General features: G+C 46.5%; 1 protein-coding gene across 6 annotated transcripts in view; it reads right to left on the bottom strand.

Moving 5' to 3' along the window:
• LOC147108747 (tyrosine-protein kinase HCK-like) overlaps positions 1 to 15,275 on the bottom strand; it is a 103,195-nt gene that overhangs the window by 13,711 nt on the left and 74,209 nt on the right. For all 6 annotated transcript variants that reach the window (XM_086005510.1, XM_086005513.1, XM_086005509.1 and 3 more), the window contains one exon: positions 7,768 to 7,844. In XM_086005510.1, coding sequence (XP_085861636.1) covers positions 7,768 to 7,844 — 77 coding nt within the window. The remainder of the gene's footprint in view (positions 1 to 7,767; positions 7,845 to 15,275) is intronic.

The following is a 15,275-nucleotide window of genomic DNA, read 5'->3' as shown; positions in this document are numbered from 1 at the left end:
GTCACGCAGCTCCCCAGTGTTGCTTTTGAGCAGTCACAAGTGGGTAGCCTGGCCCATAATATTTGGTTCACTCCTCTCTCTGCTTTGCCACTGCACTTAGTTGCTGGGATAAATATTTCACAGATATCAGGCAACATCTGGTACTTCAACCTTACATGAGGCTTGAGAGGCAGCGTCAAGAGGCTATCCAACTACTGGGCCATCATAGCACAACCCAATCGTACTTTCCAAAATAGTAATCAGAAGTGATCGAGTGATGAAGGGATAGGGGTTGCATCTACTGTGATCGCAAGGGAAACTACCAGGGAAGAGTAGACAGACAGTAGATATAGACAAGTGAGTGGGCAAGAACATGGCAAATGGAATATAATGTGGAGAAATGTGAAGTTATCCACTTTGGTAGGAAAAATAGAAAAGCAGAGTATTTTTTTTTTTAAATGGTGAGAGATTGGGAAATGTTGGTGTTCAGAGGGACCTGGGTGTCCTTGTACACGAATCACCGGAAGTTACATGCAGGTACAGCAAGCAATTAGGAAAGCAAATTCATTAAATATATTCAAGAAGGAGTTGGATATATTTCTTAAGGCTAAAGGGATCAAAGGATATGGGGAGAAGGCAGGGACAGGGTATTGAATTTGGATGATCAGCCATGATCGCATTGAATGGCGGAGCAGGCTCGAGGGGCCGAATGACCCACTCCTGCTCCTATCTTCTATGTTTCAAATGGTATGTTGGCCTTTATTACAAGAGGATGTGAGTATAAGAGTAAAGATGTCCTACTGCAATTATATAGGGCCCCGGTGAGACCACACCTGGAGTAGTGTGTATAGTTTTAGTCTCTTTACCCAAGGAAGAATATACTTGCCACAGAGGGAGTGCAACAAAAGTTAACCAGACTGGTTCCTGGGATGATTGGGGGGGGTGGTGGGGGGGGGGCGGGGTGGAGGAGATTATCCTACGAGGAGAGATTGAGTAGGCTAGGCATATATTCTCTGGAGTTTAGAAGAATGAGGTGTGATCTCATTGAAACATACAAAATTCTTACAGGGCTTGACAGGGTAGATGCAGGGAGGATGTTTCCCCCGGTTGGGGAGTCCAGAACCAGGGGTCACAGTCTCAGAATGAGGGGTTGGCCATTTTAGGACTGAGAGGAGGAGAAATTTCTTCACTCAGCAGGTGGTGAATCTTTGGAATTCTCTAACCCAGAGGGCTGTGGAGGCTCAGTCGAGTATATTCAAGAAAGATCGATAGATTTTTGAATATTAAGGTCATCAAGCGGTATGGGGATAGTGCAGGAAAGTAGAGATGAGGTAGAAGATCATCAGCCATGATCTTATTGAATGGCGGAGCAGGCTCGAAGGGCCACATGGCCTACTCCTGATCCTATTTCTTATGTAGAAGTGGGAATGATGAAAGTGAACAAAGGCATTGTGGGTGAAATGGTCCCTGGCAGACAACAACTTGTATTTATCTAGCACCTTTAACATAGTAAAACGTCCAAGGCGCTTCACAGGAGTGTTACAAGACAAAAAATCGACACCGAACCACATAAGAAATTAGGGCAGATGAGGGTCAAAGAAGTAGGTTTTAAGGAGGGTCTTATAGGAGGAAAGAGAGATAGAGATAGAGGTGGAGAGGTTTAGGGAGGGATTTCCAGAGCTTAGGGCCGAGGCAGATGAAGGCACGGCCACCAATGGTTGAGTGATTATAATCAGGAATTTGTGGCGTGCAGATATCTTGGGGAAGGGGGTGGGGGGCGGTGGTTGTGGGGCTGAAGGAGATGAGAGAGAGATAGGGAGGGGCGAGGAAAACAAGGATGAGAATTTTAAAAATCAAGACAAAAAATATACAAGCTTGATTTGTCCATAATGCAACAGGAGGACGTGCCAGAAAACTTTGCTTATGAGTTAGCTACTGAACTTCATTTTGAATTTAAAATGGGTAACCCACAACACCACTGGTGTCCCGCTGTGTGGAAAAATTGACCCAAACCAAATACACCCCAAAGGGATTGGGTTAACCCGTCTGGCTATGCTACCCACATACCATATCTGCTTTAGACCTGAAATGTATTAAATATACACAATTAAACCATCAATGCACCCTCCTTTAAATGTCATGTTGAGAACATACACCCTGTATGAGTGAAAACCAGTGCATGATTTATCCTAAATAACAACAGAAAATGCTGGAAACACTCAGCAGGCCAGGCAGCACCCGTGAGAGAAAAACAGAGTTAACGTTTCAGGTCTGTGACCCTTCGTCAGTGGCCTGCTGAGTGTTTTCAGCATTTTCTGTTATTTCAGATTTCTAGCATCCGCAGTATTTTGCTACATGATTTATCCTAGCAGTTTTTGGAAAAAAAAAATTGAAAATGGTTTATACCTAGACTATTGGTCATCAAATGTTTGCTTGTTTTAACTTATAATCTTTGTAACGTTTAGTTTCTTGAAAAAAAATATGGAATAATGGGTAATATCTGAACTGGTACAGCATCAGCAGGCTTACCATAAGTATCATTAAAACACCCAAAGGCACAATAACTGTCACAATGCACCCTTATTTTAGCTTTAGTAGATTTTATACTGAAGCATATAGGAGATAGGATTGGCAATAAATTAAATCTGGCATATGGAGTGGTGAAGAATAATATATTCTAATTGCTATAAAATTCAAGAAACACCATATATGGTGATGCATTTCTGACAGAACAACCATGTTCTGTTTAGTAACTTTGCTCGATCTAATGAGTGTATTTTGAAATAAAAATGCAGGTGCTGTGTAAGTATATTAAAAAAATCGCAAGCTGCAGCTCATCAAAAACCCACAACACTTTTAAAGCACCAAACTGGAAAACACCTAACCATTACTTCCTAACTTCTCAGCCTATGTGCTGTTGACATACACCACAGTCCATGGTCCTTCACACATATAGGCTGAAATTCCAATCATGCCCAGGGAGCGAGAGAGAGAGAGAGAGAGAGAGGCAGAGAGAGAGAGAGAGAGAGAGAGGCAGAGATAGTCAAAGCAATGCAAAAGCTGCAAACCACACAGTAACACAATTGATGCAGAGTCCAGCTGGGTGGGTCTGTACTCGCCTGGTTCCATTCTTATCTATCTAATCGTAGCCACAAAATTACCTGCAATGGCTACTCTTCCCACTCCCGCATCATTACCTCTGGAGTCCCCCAAGGTTCAATCATTGGCCCCCTCCCATTACTTATCTACATGCTGCCCCTTGGCAACATCATCCGAAAACACAGCATCAATTTCCACCTGTATGCTGTCAACACTCAGCTCTACCTCAGCACCACTTCGTTCGACCCCTCCACAGTTTCTAAATTGTCAGACAGCTTGTCCGACATACAGTACTGGATGAGACGAAACTTGCGCCAATTAAATATTGGGAAGACCGAAGCCATTGTCTTTGGGCCCAGCCACAAACTCTGTTCCCTAGCCACCAAATCCATCCCTCTCCCTAGCATCTGTCTGAGGCTGAACCAGACTGTTTGCAACCTTGGTGTCATATTTGACCCATAAATGAGCTTCCGACCACATATTCATGGCGTAACTAAGTCCGCCTAATTCCACCTCCATAACATTGCCAGTCTCCGCCCTTGCCTCAGCTCATCCGCTGCTGAAACCCTAATTCATGCCTTTGTTACCTCTAGACTTGATTATTCCAACTAGCCTCCTACATTCCACCCTACGTAAACTTGAGGTCATCCAAAACTCAGCTGCCCGTGTCCTAACTCGCACCAAGTCCCGTGCACCCATCACCCCTGTGCTCGCTGACCTACATTGGCTCCCAGTTAAGCAACACCTTGATTTTAAAATTCTCATCCTTGTTTTCAAATCCCTCCATGGCCTTGCCCCTCCCCATCTCTGTAATCTCCTTCAGCCCCACAACCCCCCGCCCTGGAGATATATGCGCTCCTCAAATTCTGCCCTCTTGGGCATCCCCGATTATAATTACTCAACCATCGGTGGCCGTGCCTTCAGCTGCCTAAGCCCTAAGCTCTGAAACTCCTTCCCTAAACCTCTCCGCCTCTCTTTCCTCATTTAGGACACTCCTTAAAACCTACCTCTTTGACCAAGCTTTTGGTCACCTGCCCTAACTTTTGTGGCTCGGTGTCAGTTTTTTTGTCTTAACACTCCTGTGAAGCGCCTTGGGAGGTTTTACTATGTTAAAGGCGTTATATAAATACAAGTTGTTGTTGTTGATGCACAGAGTAAAATACAACCAGCATGAATGGTAACTAGGAAGGGGGGGGGGTGGGGGGGGGGGTGGGTGGCGGGGAAAAAAAAAGAGAATTTCACAATTAACTGTTGCAGTAGTAATTTAGGTTTAAGAATTGTACTTTATTCAGCAGTCCAGACCAGTGGAGGAAACATGTGCCCATTTTTCGTGTGAGCTCAGAGCCAGATGCAATACTCAGCTCGAGACCCTATTATCATAATTGTACCATTTAAAGTAACCTTACACTGCATTCTCCAGTAGGCTTATTTTCTTTTTCTTCACAAAATAGGGCCCAGGACCCACTGTGAATTGGCTACACTTGGCTGCACACTGATTCAGCCAAATACTCCCACCCAGCAATGCTTCACACCTCCAGCAGAGGTTGGTTTAAAAAAAAATTGTTTCTAAAATGTCTTTGATTATTTATTGTTCACTAATTTAGTGCAGGTTAACTAAGAAATTGTATCTCAAAAGTTTTCTGATGAAAAGAAACATTGCGAGACAGCATCACATGACAAAATGAAGTTGTTATGGGGATTTATTTTAAACATAGAAGGTAGGAGCAGGAGCAGGCCATTCGGCCCCTCGAGCCTGCTCCGCCATTCAATGAGATCATGGCTGATCATCCAAACTCAGTATCTTGTCCCTGCCTTCTCCCCATATCCTTTGATCCCTTTAGCCTTAAGAAATATATCCAACTCCTTCTTGAATATAATCAATAAATTGGCCTCAACTGCCTTCTGCGGTAGAGAATTCCACAGGTTCACCACTCTCTGGGTGAAGAAATTCCTCCTCATCTCTGTCCTAAATGGCCTACCAGTTATCCTTAGTCTGCGACCCCTGGTTCTGGACTCCCCCCGCCATTGGGAACATCCTTCCTGCATCTAGTCTGTCTAGTCCTGTTAGAATTTTATAAGTTTCAATGAGATCCCCTCTCATTCTTCTAAACTCCAGCGAGTATAAGCCCAATCGACCCAATCTCTCCTCATACGTCATTCCTGCCATCCCAGGTATCAGTCTGGTGAATCTACACTGTACAGTGCGTTGCCAGGATATCCACTGTGTGTTGTATATACTACCAAACAACTTGCTCAACTGAAATGGAAGTGTCCTGACTGGTACAAGTACATCAGTCCTCCAGCAATCAACTTGACAAGGTTAGCCAGGCTAACATGAATTGCACAGAGGAACAGCTCAACACGATATACAAACAAATGTTTTCTGAAGGATGAAGTTGCTGTATCGACTGTAGCATTAATGGACCGAGCAATTCAGCACAGAGAATTGGCAGAGGCTGAGAAATGTTAAGCTTTCTTCAGGAAACCTCAGATGACAACAGAAAACCAAAGACACGTTTCCTTTTCTGTTAATTTCTTCTATGGGGTGACACGGCTGCTTTGGTTATCTCCAGTTTAGGCGTTTCATCTAAGTATGCAGCCAACTACATGCGTGGATTAAAAATAGCCCAAGTAGCCCTCACATCTCTCTGTTCAAACTAAATAGCAGCTGCTGCACTTAGCTATTAACCACATATAAGAAACTCCTTTCCTTGTAAAAATCACTTAGCTCCAAGCATCTCCTACATCTGACTGTTTAGTATTTAAAACTTGACCTTGTGTCTGGCAGAATTTGAAAATACATCAGCTGTCTGTTCTGCTAGCTCACCCAGTTTAAATTAGGGGTAGTTTTATGAGCTGGAAACTAGAGAAAATATAACAAAGGGCTGAAACCATCTCCCTGAACAGTCCAACTGAGAGCAAATGTGAGATTTGTGGGTGTGATCTTTTATCAGAGCACATTGGTACATCAATGGCCACTGCCTGCATTCTGCTACCTTGGTGTCCTGTTCAATCCGGAGTTGAGCTTCGAACTCCACATCCAACCCATCACGAAGACAGCTGACTTTTATCTAAGCTCCCTACCTCACCCCGCTGCCAATGAAACCCTTATCCACGCTTTGTCACTTCTAGACTTGATTTCTCTAATGTTCTCAACAGTCATCAATCTTCCACTCTTTATAAACTCCAACTTGTTTAAAACCGTCCTGCATTCAGTCCCAATTGCTCATCACTCTTGTCCTTACTGACCTGCATTGTCTCTCTTGGTCCAAATTGATTGAATTGAAATCGGAGACCTTCTTTTCAAATGGTCTCCTCCCACCCTCATCTCTGAGTTCTATCTGCTTTACATTCTCTCCTGCATTCTTGAGTCTTCAGACTCTAGTCTTTTGTGCATTGCTCCTCACTCCATTTTCCCCCACATAGTCTTCAGCCCTTCTTTGAAATTACCTCACCAAACTCCTCTGCCCTTCCATTTCTTTATCATTAAAAGCCTCCTTAAAGTCATATTTTGAACCAAGTTTTCAGTCACATCCTAACTCTACCATCATGGCTAGTTTTGTTCATCCCTATCTCTATTTTCTATCCCTCCAGAATCAAGAGATGGACTAGTACTGAATGGTACAGAATCAAAGACAGATTTATAATTAAAGTTTTCACTTGGTGGAATAGTAAATTTAAGTAAGAGCAAAACTATTGATAAGATAACAAAGTAAGGGAGTTATACCTCTCGTTAGCCCAATGTAAAAAGAGCTTGTTAAGTAAGGAAACTAGGTTATTAACTAAAGTCATTGATGAGGGAGAAATTCAATTAAATTCTCCTTCTATGGAGTTGTATTTTAAACTGTGGTATAATCATGTAATACAGAAACGTGGATTGTCACACAGAGGGGCGAGAGAAATGTAAAAATAGTCGCAGTTTGTATAGATGTTTTGGATTCGTAAAGGACTAAAATACTGAGCTTAGAACTGTAACATGTTTGAGTCCCAACCTATCCATGATCTGGTGCAGTTGTTAAGTGCATGTTAAATACATTTGCATGTACTGTATTCTTAATAAACTATGAACGCTGACCTCAATGTGCAAGAATCTTACTGATTTGAGCAGTAGATAGAACATTTAAATCAAATAAAAATCTCTTAACAGGAGCACAGATTGAAAAATTGGGGATTGCCCGCTTCACAATTTTTGGGTCATTAATCCATATGAAAAAAAAAATCACCCATAGCATCCTTGGTATCATGCTCAAAAGTACCTTTTAAATCGGTACCTTTCTGCACTTTGAGTGTCAAACTTGTACACCCACAGTAGGTAAAGATATGGTCTAGCTGCAGATGTAGGTAAAATAATTTTTGAGCCACACACAGTTGGTTGTTGAAGGATTGGTATCATCAGTACTTCACAGGCAAGCTTTAGTGTTTTTCAGTTCAAACAATACTTTAAATCTTTTAGCAACCTTACGTCAAAAAGGGCCCTAGAGCAAATATGCACAATGTAACTTGACACCGAATTGTATAGATTATTGTTGCTCTTTCAATGATAAAATGTCCCACAACACACGAAGGGGTATGCCAGCTTCCTCTTTTTTTTTAAAGAAAAAAAGCTTAAATATACATTTTCAAATGTTTAATTATGTTGTATTTGGTTTTCTTTCTGCAAAGTTTTGTAAAACAACTGTGATCACTTACTTGGGCTGAAAAATCAATCAGCTTGGGTAATATCAATCTGTTCCCTTCATCACTCTTCAAGAAATCTAATAAACTCCCTGTAAGAGACAAAGAAGGGTTTAATCACTTGCGTGCCATTACATCTTTTACTAGGCTGAAAATGAAAGCACAGAATTTTCAGGGTTTGTGTATTTACACCAGTTTTACTAATACATCCCCATAATCCCCCTACCATTACCTCCTTGGACTGGGACCACGTGAGACAGGTTGTGATATGGGCTTTTCCATGGTCCACATCACTATCACTCTGATCAACCAACAGATAGGTACTACTATAATTCTTCTGGTTTTCTCCAACTTCCTTCTACTGCACCGCCAAAATGGAATGTTCCACTATTATGAAGTGTTCTATTCCGCCACTTCGCAAGTATTTTCCTACTAGAGAAAACTCTAGTTTGACCTTGAACTTTCACCCAGGTTTCAGAGTTTTTTTTTTAAATAAAAAGTTTTAAGAATATCTGTAGGAAAAGGGGAAAGCTGTGGGGAGGAATCCTTTTCCATATTATTAAGCATTGCTTTCTGGTTGGTTGACCAAGAATGACCCACTGGCCTCTGCTGGGAGGTCTGGGGACAGGGGGCTTGCTGAAGCAGGAGAAAAAGAGGTAGCTAGTATATTGCCTGATCAAAAAAATCTTTACTTTAACATGTCCACAATTTTTTTCAATGCATGGCAGTGCTCTGAAAGCACTTGAGCAGGCCCCTCATCAGTTTTTGTCCCAAGTCCTCCTCCAAGATATCTGAACCAGATTCACTGAATAAAAATCAAATCACTTGGTTGGGGGGGGGGGGGGGGGGGGGGTGGGTGGAGGGGTTGTCTGTGTGGGGGAAGCAGACAGCTTCGGCTTCAGAGTCCAACACTTGAACATTATATCAAGTGGAGCTGCCATAACAGGAATTGATTTAAGCATCTCTCAAAGTAAACCAATGATAATTACATACTGTGGCAGAACCACTGAATGACTCTGGCTGACTGTATAGAATTCCCTTTAATGATGTTCTAATACCAGCCTAAACCTGTACCAGTGTGTTAGGCATTACTGTGTTTTGTATATAGAGTTTGCATGTATGGGGCGTGGCCCCTTTAAGAGCACAGCATAGAAACAAACGCTGTTTCACTAAAGCTGCCACAGTTCTGGGAGCAGCAAGCGACCTCGTGGTTTATTCAGGTCGAGGCCCAGATCGCCCTGCGGAACATCGATGCGGATCAGACCAAATACCTGTATGTGGTCTCTGCACTCGACAGCTCTACCGCCTCTCGGACCGTCAGCCTCCTCGAAAACCCCCCAACGGAGCGCAAGTATGATACCCTCAAAGCGCGGTTACTGCAGGTTTTCGGGCTCACAAAATCGGAGCGCGCCCGTCGATTACTCGCGATGCCCGGCCTCGGGGACTCCAAGCCTTCAGAGTTGATGAGCCAAATGCTCACACTCCTGGGCTCAGAACTGGAATGCTTCCTGTTCAGAGAAATTTTCCTCAGCCAACTGCCTGAACAGGTGCAAGCTGCCCTGGTCAGATCTGAAATCGTGGACTGTGCAACACTCACTGCGGAGGCTGACTGTGCAACACTCACTGCGGAGGCTGACAACATTTTCGCTGTAACTCGGCAGTACTGTGCCGCCCCCAGCTCATCAGCCTGCTGGGCTGTGTTTCTACCACGCACAGTTTGGCGCAAAGGCGAAGCGTTGCCGCCCTCCCTGCAGTTTCCCCCCCCCCCACAAAAAACAAACTGTGACCACCGAGGAATGGGTCTAACGGGCACCCCGTGGCCGCGATGGCGATCGGCAACGCAGGAAAGTTGCTCTTCATCACAGACACTCCCTCCAGTCGCCGTTTTCTGTGCGACACCGGAGCGCAGTGCAGCATTTTATCTGCGTCAGTCCTCGATGTGCAGACGGGGAATCACGGCCCCACCCTTGAAGCGGCCAATGGTGGAGCAATTCGGACCTACGGCAGACGGCGAGTTGAGGTGTGCTTCGGGGGGCAACGCTTTCACTGGGAGTTTGTTACGGCCAAAGTTTCCCAGCACCCCCTCGGCGCGGATTTCCTGTGCGCCAACAGCCTCCTGGTCGACGCCAGGAACCGGCGACTGATCAACGCAGCAACTTTTAATTCTCTCCAGTGTTCCCGCAGTAACACTACGTCACGCACCATCTCCTGTGCGTTCCCGACTCCTGATGAGTTCGCCCGCCTGGCGAATTCCCCGACCTGACAAGACCCACGTTCTCCTCCTCGGCCACGAAACATGGTGTGGAACACCACATCACCACCAACGGCTCCCCCGTCTATGCGCGGGCCCGGTGCCTGGAACCTGGCAAGTTGGCGGTCGCAAAGGCGGAGTTCGCAACCGTGGAACGATTAGGGATTATGCGCCGGTCGAATAGTCCCTGGTCTTCACCCCTCCATATCGTCCCGAAGCCTGGTGGCGGATGGCGGTCATGCGGCGACTATCGACGCCACCACTCCCGATCGCTACCCGATCCCCCACATTCAGGATTTCTCTGCCCATTTGGCAAGGAACACAGTGTTTTCAAAAGTCGACCTCATCCGGGGCTACCACCAGGTCCCTGTACATTCACAAGGCGTCCAGAAGACCGCAGTCATCAACCCATTCAGCCTCTTCGAGTTTCTACGAATGCTGTTTGGGTTAAAGAACGCCGCCCAGGCTTTCCAACACCTGATGGACTCAGTGCTGCGGAACCTCAAATTCCTCTTCGTCTACCTGGACGATATTCTAATTGCCAGTCCTACTAAGAACATACCTGTCACCTACGCACCCTTTTTCGACGCCTCTGCCAACACGGCCTGATTATCAACCCGGCCAAGTGTCAGTTTGGCCTGCAGCAAATCGATTTCCTGGGGCATCGCATCACCTCCGAGGGAGCGGTTCCTTTACCTTCAAGAGTGGAGGCGGTGACATCTTTTCCACGCCCGCAGAACATAAAGGCCCTGCAAGAATTCCTAGGCATGGTAAACTTTTACCACCGCTTCGTGCCTAAGGCGGCACTGCTCATGCAGCCCCTGTATGAAGCCCTCAAGGGCAAGACTGGCAAGAACCCGGTAGACTGGACGGATGACATGGCCCGAGCGTTCGCCGACACCAAACGTGCCTTAGCCAACGCGACTATGCTGGCACACCCGCTGCCAGGAGCCACCATCGCCCTCACCACTGACGCGTCGGACTACGCAGTCGGTGCCGTGCAACAGCAGTGGGTGAACAGGACGTGGCAGCCGTTGGCATTCTTCAGCCATCAACTACGGCAGAACGAGAGCATACAGCACGTTCGACCGGGAGTTGCTCGCCCTTTTTCTGGCCATCCGCCATTTTCGGTTCCTGCTAGAAGGATGTCCTTTCACCGCCTTTGTGGACCATAAGCCATTAACCTTTGCAATGGCCAAGGCCGCCGAACTGTGGTCAGCCTGACAGCAGTGTCAACTGACCTACATATCCGAATTCACCACGGATATACAGCACGCGTCCGGTAAGGACAACCTGGTGGCAGACTGCCTCTCCCGCGCGATCGTCAATACGGTGCATTTGGGCATCGACTACGCCCTCATAGCAGCGGACCAAGCCTCAGACCCGGAAGTCCAAGCTTACAGAACGGCCATCACTGGCCTCCAGCTGGCCGATGTCATGTTCCATGCGGCAGGTACCACGCTGTTGTGAGACGTCTCCGTACAGGATCCTCGCCCTGTCGTGCCGGTTGTCTGGTGCCGCAAAGTGTTCGACGCCATACATGGGTTGTCACACCCAGGAATGAAGGCCTCTCAGAAACTGATGTCAGTGAAGTTTGTATGGCATGGCATGCATAAGGATGTCCGCGACTGGGCCAACACCTGCGTGGTCTGCCAAAGGGCCAAGGTACAGCGCCACATCAAAGCTCCGTTGGCCACCTTCACAGTTCCAGAGCGACGTTTTGACCATGTCAACGTCGACCTGGTAGGACCACTTCCACCCTCCCATAGTTTTTCACACATCCTGACCATGGTGGACCGCACCACCAGATGGCCGGAGGCGGTCCCCCCGTCATCCACTACTTCGGCGGACGTGGCCTGGGCGTTCATTTCCTCCTGGATCGCCCGTTTCGGAGTACCTGCAGATATTTCATCAGACAGGGGACCGCAGTTTTCCTCCGAACTCTGGAATGCAGTGGCCCAAGGACTCGGTGTCAAATTACACCGCACCACAGCCTACCACCCACAAGCGAATGGCCTCTGCGAACGCTTCCACCGGTCAACGAAAGCCGCCCTGAGGGCCAGTCTCCGGGACGCTGGATGGGCAGACAAGCTACCATGGGTCCTGTTGGGCCTTCGCACGGCCCCCAAAGAAGACCTTCACTCTTCATCAGCGGAGCTGGTGTACGGTCAACCACTGCGAGTCCCAGGGGACTTCCTACCAACATCGAGAGAGCCATGGTCCGCTTCTGCTCAGCTTGCTAGTCACCAAGAGGCGGCCAGATGTTTCGCACCAGTACCCACTTCGCACCACGGGTTGCAGAGGTCACACGTTCCCACGGGGCTTCACAAGGCTGAATATGTTTTTATTCGCCATGACGCACATAGGGATCCGCTCAAGGCCCCATATACCGGTCCCTTCTGTGTGTTGGAGGCAGGGGACAAAACCTTCACGGTAGATGTCGGCGGCAAACCGGACCACATTTCGGTCGACCAATTAAAGCCAGCACATTTGGACCTCGACCACCCCGTCGAGACTGCACAGCCGCCGAGACGGGGTCGGCCACCCATTGTCGTCACCGCAGACCAAGTGCACCCGCCCGCCAGACCGCTCCCGCCTCGAGAGTACAGGTGTCGTTCTGACAGGCTCGTCAGACCCCCTCACCGTTTGACTTTGTCCGTTAAAGCGAATTCTGGGGGCAGCGCATGTGGCAGAACCACTGAATGACTCTGGCTGACTGTATATAATTCCCTTTAATGATGTTCTAACACCAGCCTAAACCTGTACCATTGTGTTAGGCATTACTGTGTTTTGTATATAGAGTTTGCATGTACGGGGCATGGCCCCTTTAAGAGCGTGGGAAAACGTGATGACGTCACGTCGCAAGCCACGGGGCTGCCCAGGCAGTCCTCGTGGAGTCTCTGATCAGTAAAGACCTGTTTACTTGTTCCCTGGTGTCGATCTCAGTTATTTATAGGAATTCGTCAATTCCTGCAATACTATAATAATCCAGGAAGGAGGGAGTGGGGCAAGGCTATTAAAATGTGGAGTTGTGGCTCTTCCCACCCATGGAGAATGGGAGAAAGGTGATGTGTCTAATACAAGGAAAACTCAGCATAACAACTACTTGTATTTATAGAACACCATTAACTTAGGAAGACATGCCAAGCACTTCACAGGTGTGTTAGCAAACAAAATTTGACACTGAACCATAAAGGAGATATTAGGACAGATGACCAAAAGCCTGGTCAAAGAGGTAGGTTTTATGGAGTGCCTTAAAAGGCGGAGAGAGTGGTATAGAGGCAGAGGGGTTGAGGAAAAGGAATTCCAGTGCTTAAAATTGGCGATGTGCAAGAGGCCAGAATTGGAGGAGGGCAGATATCTCAGACAGTTGTAGGATGGGAAGAGGTTAGAGAGAGAGGGAGGGGCAAGGCCATGGAGGGATTTGAAAACAAGGATGAGGATTTTTAAAGTCATGGTGTTGCCGGACTGGGAGCCGAGGTAGGTCAACGAGCACGGCGGGCGGCGGGGAAATGGGTGAACGCGATGTCAAGGTTCTGAAAAGTGGGAGGTGAGGTAAGGAAGGAAGGAAGGTCAAAAAGAGAAGTTGCAGTTGTTGATTTGTACCATTGCTACTGGTTATTATTAAATACATTCTGTTCTACATACATAACTGTGTTTAGAGTTTTGTCTGGAAGAAATCGAAGACCCCGTTATCTGGTGCATACTTGGGTCTTCACTGTACCAACACTTAAGATTGAGAGAAATGTCTTTGGCCAGTATTCTAAATGGAGGTGTTAACCCATTTAAAATAGTAAACTCAAGAATTGAAATCAAACTGGTTAAACATTCATATGCTAGTATTGCACAGTGTAATTTCATTCAAATTTCTATTTATGAGTTATACTCTCCCCAAAGCCCACAATTCATCTTAAATGGGGCAAGCAGGTTCAAGTGAGAGGCAGACAATCTTAAAATTTAAAGCTACAGCTATTTCTTGCCTGCTGGGCCTAAACTACTCCACTTTTTCCTGAATATAATTTGATCACAGGTTTAATCATTTGCAAATAGTTTTGTTCAAACTCTGTCTGAGTGCACAGAAATAATTCCACTGGCTAACGCAGAGTGCTCTTGTATACATATTTTTGCATGAATAATTATAAAATGAATCTGCAGCTTTTTAAATGCAGTTTGTTTAAATTTGGCAACTCAAATGATTTGGAACCATCGTATCTAAAATTATGGATAGAAATTCATAATGACCTCATGTAATTGGTCATATTATGGACCAGCTAAATCATTTTGGGTATAGTGATTATATGGGGGGTGATTTTGCCAATGGGGACGTGATGGAGGCGGGACTGCTGCTCATCGGGTTTTAGTCCTGCCTCCATCGGCGTTCGGCCAATCCATGCTATTTTCCCTTGATTGACCTCGTTAAGCCCGCCCTGCGGTCTTAGCAGGCCAATTAAAGGAAAGCCAGTTACTGGTGACATCAACGAGTGACGTTTCATCTGTCAAGAGCTTTTGACAGATAAATTGTCATCGTTTGAGAGCTCTGTGAAGCTGTCAAACACTGACAATCTGTCTAAGTTGAGTCTTGGGACACAGGCTTACTTAGAGATCTCTCCTGAGCAGAAAGCAGAAGGCTGATGCATTTGAGAAGGCAGCGGCCATTCTGCTTTCTCTGCCGGTGAGATGAGGGACTCCCGAGACCTGAAGGATTGAAGCCTGGAGGAAGAAGCAAAGGTAAGTGAAGCTTTTAAAACACTCAAGACTCACCTTTCAGACTTACCTCTGCACACATGCACCCATCACTCACCTGCACACAGGACATCTCAGCCCCTCCGACCCCTACAGACCAACGGCTCACCTCGCTGACCCTGGCAAGCCCACACTTTAGGGCTCAATATAGGGATTATCCAAAAAACTGCCTGTTAACTGGCAGTTAATCGGCACTAATCCCCATCCCGCCTGGAGGAGGCGGCTCCCTGCGCGGGTCAGGTACCCGCCTCCTGGGATGATGGCACGGAGGCAGGCTGGGTACCTGCCCCCAGATTCTGCCATTTTCCCGGCAGTCCCGTCACCATACCCACCTCCCCAGGGCTGGCAAAATCACCCCCAAGATGTCCTTAATGGTCAGATCAATTTGGACAGTTAGAGAAAATGGCACAATTTGTATATCTGCTACATGATTTATGTGACTGCTTCTCCCATTAGGTCTTTCAAATTTCCTTTAAATACTAAAACCCCCTTCTGCTAGATTAGTCAATATTTCAAAACATGCCTTAAA

The sequence above is a fragment of the Somniosus microcephalus genome, chromosome 13, assembly GCF_052327205.1.
Source record: "Somniosus microcephalus isolate GS21.2 chromosome 13, FLI_Smic_1.0, whole genome shotgun sequence".
Taxonomy (NCBI): domain Eukaryota; kingdom Metazoa; phylum Chordata; class Chondrichthyes; order Squaliformes; family Somniosidae; genus Somniosus; species Somniosus microcephalus.
The sequence above is the reverse complement of the archived record's forward strand: the minus strand, read 5'-3'. Positions and strand labels throughout refer to the sequence as shown.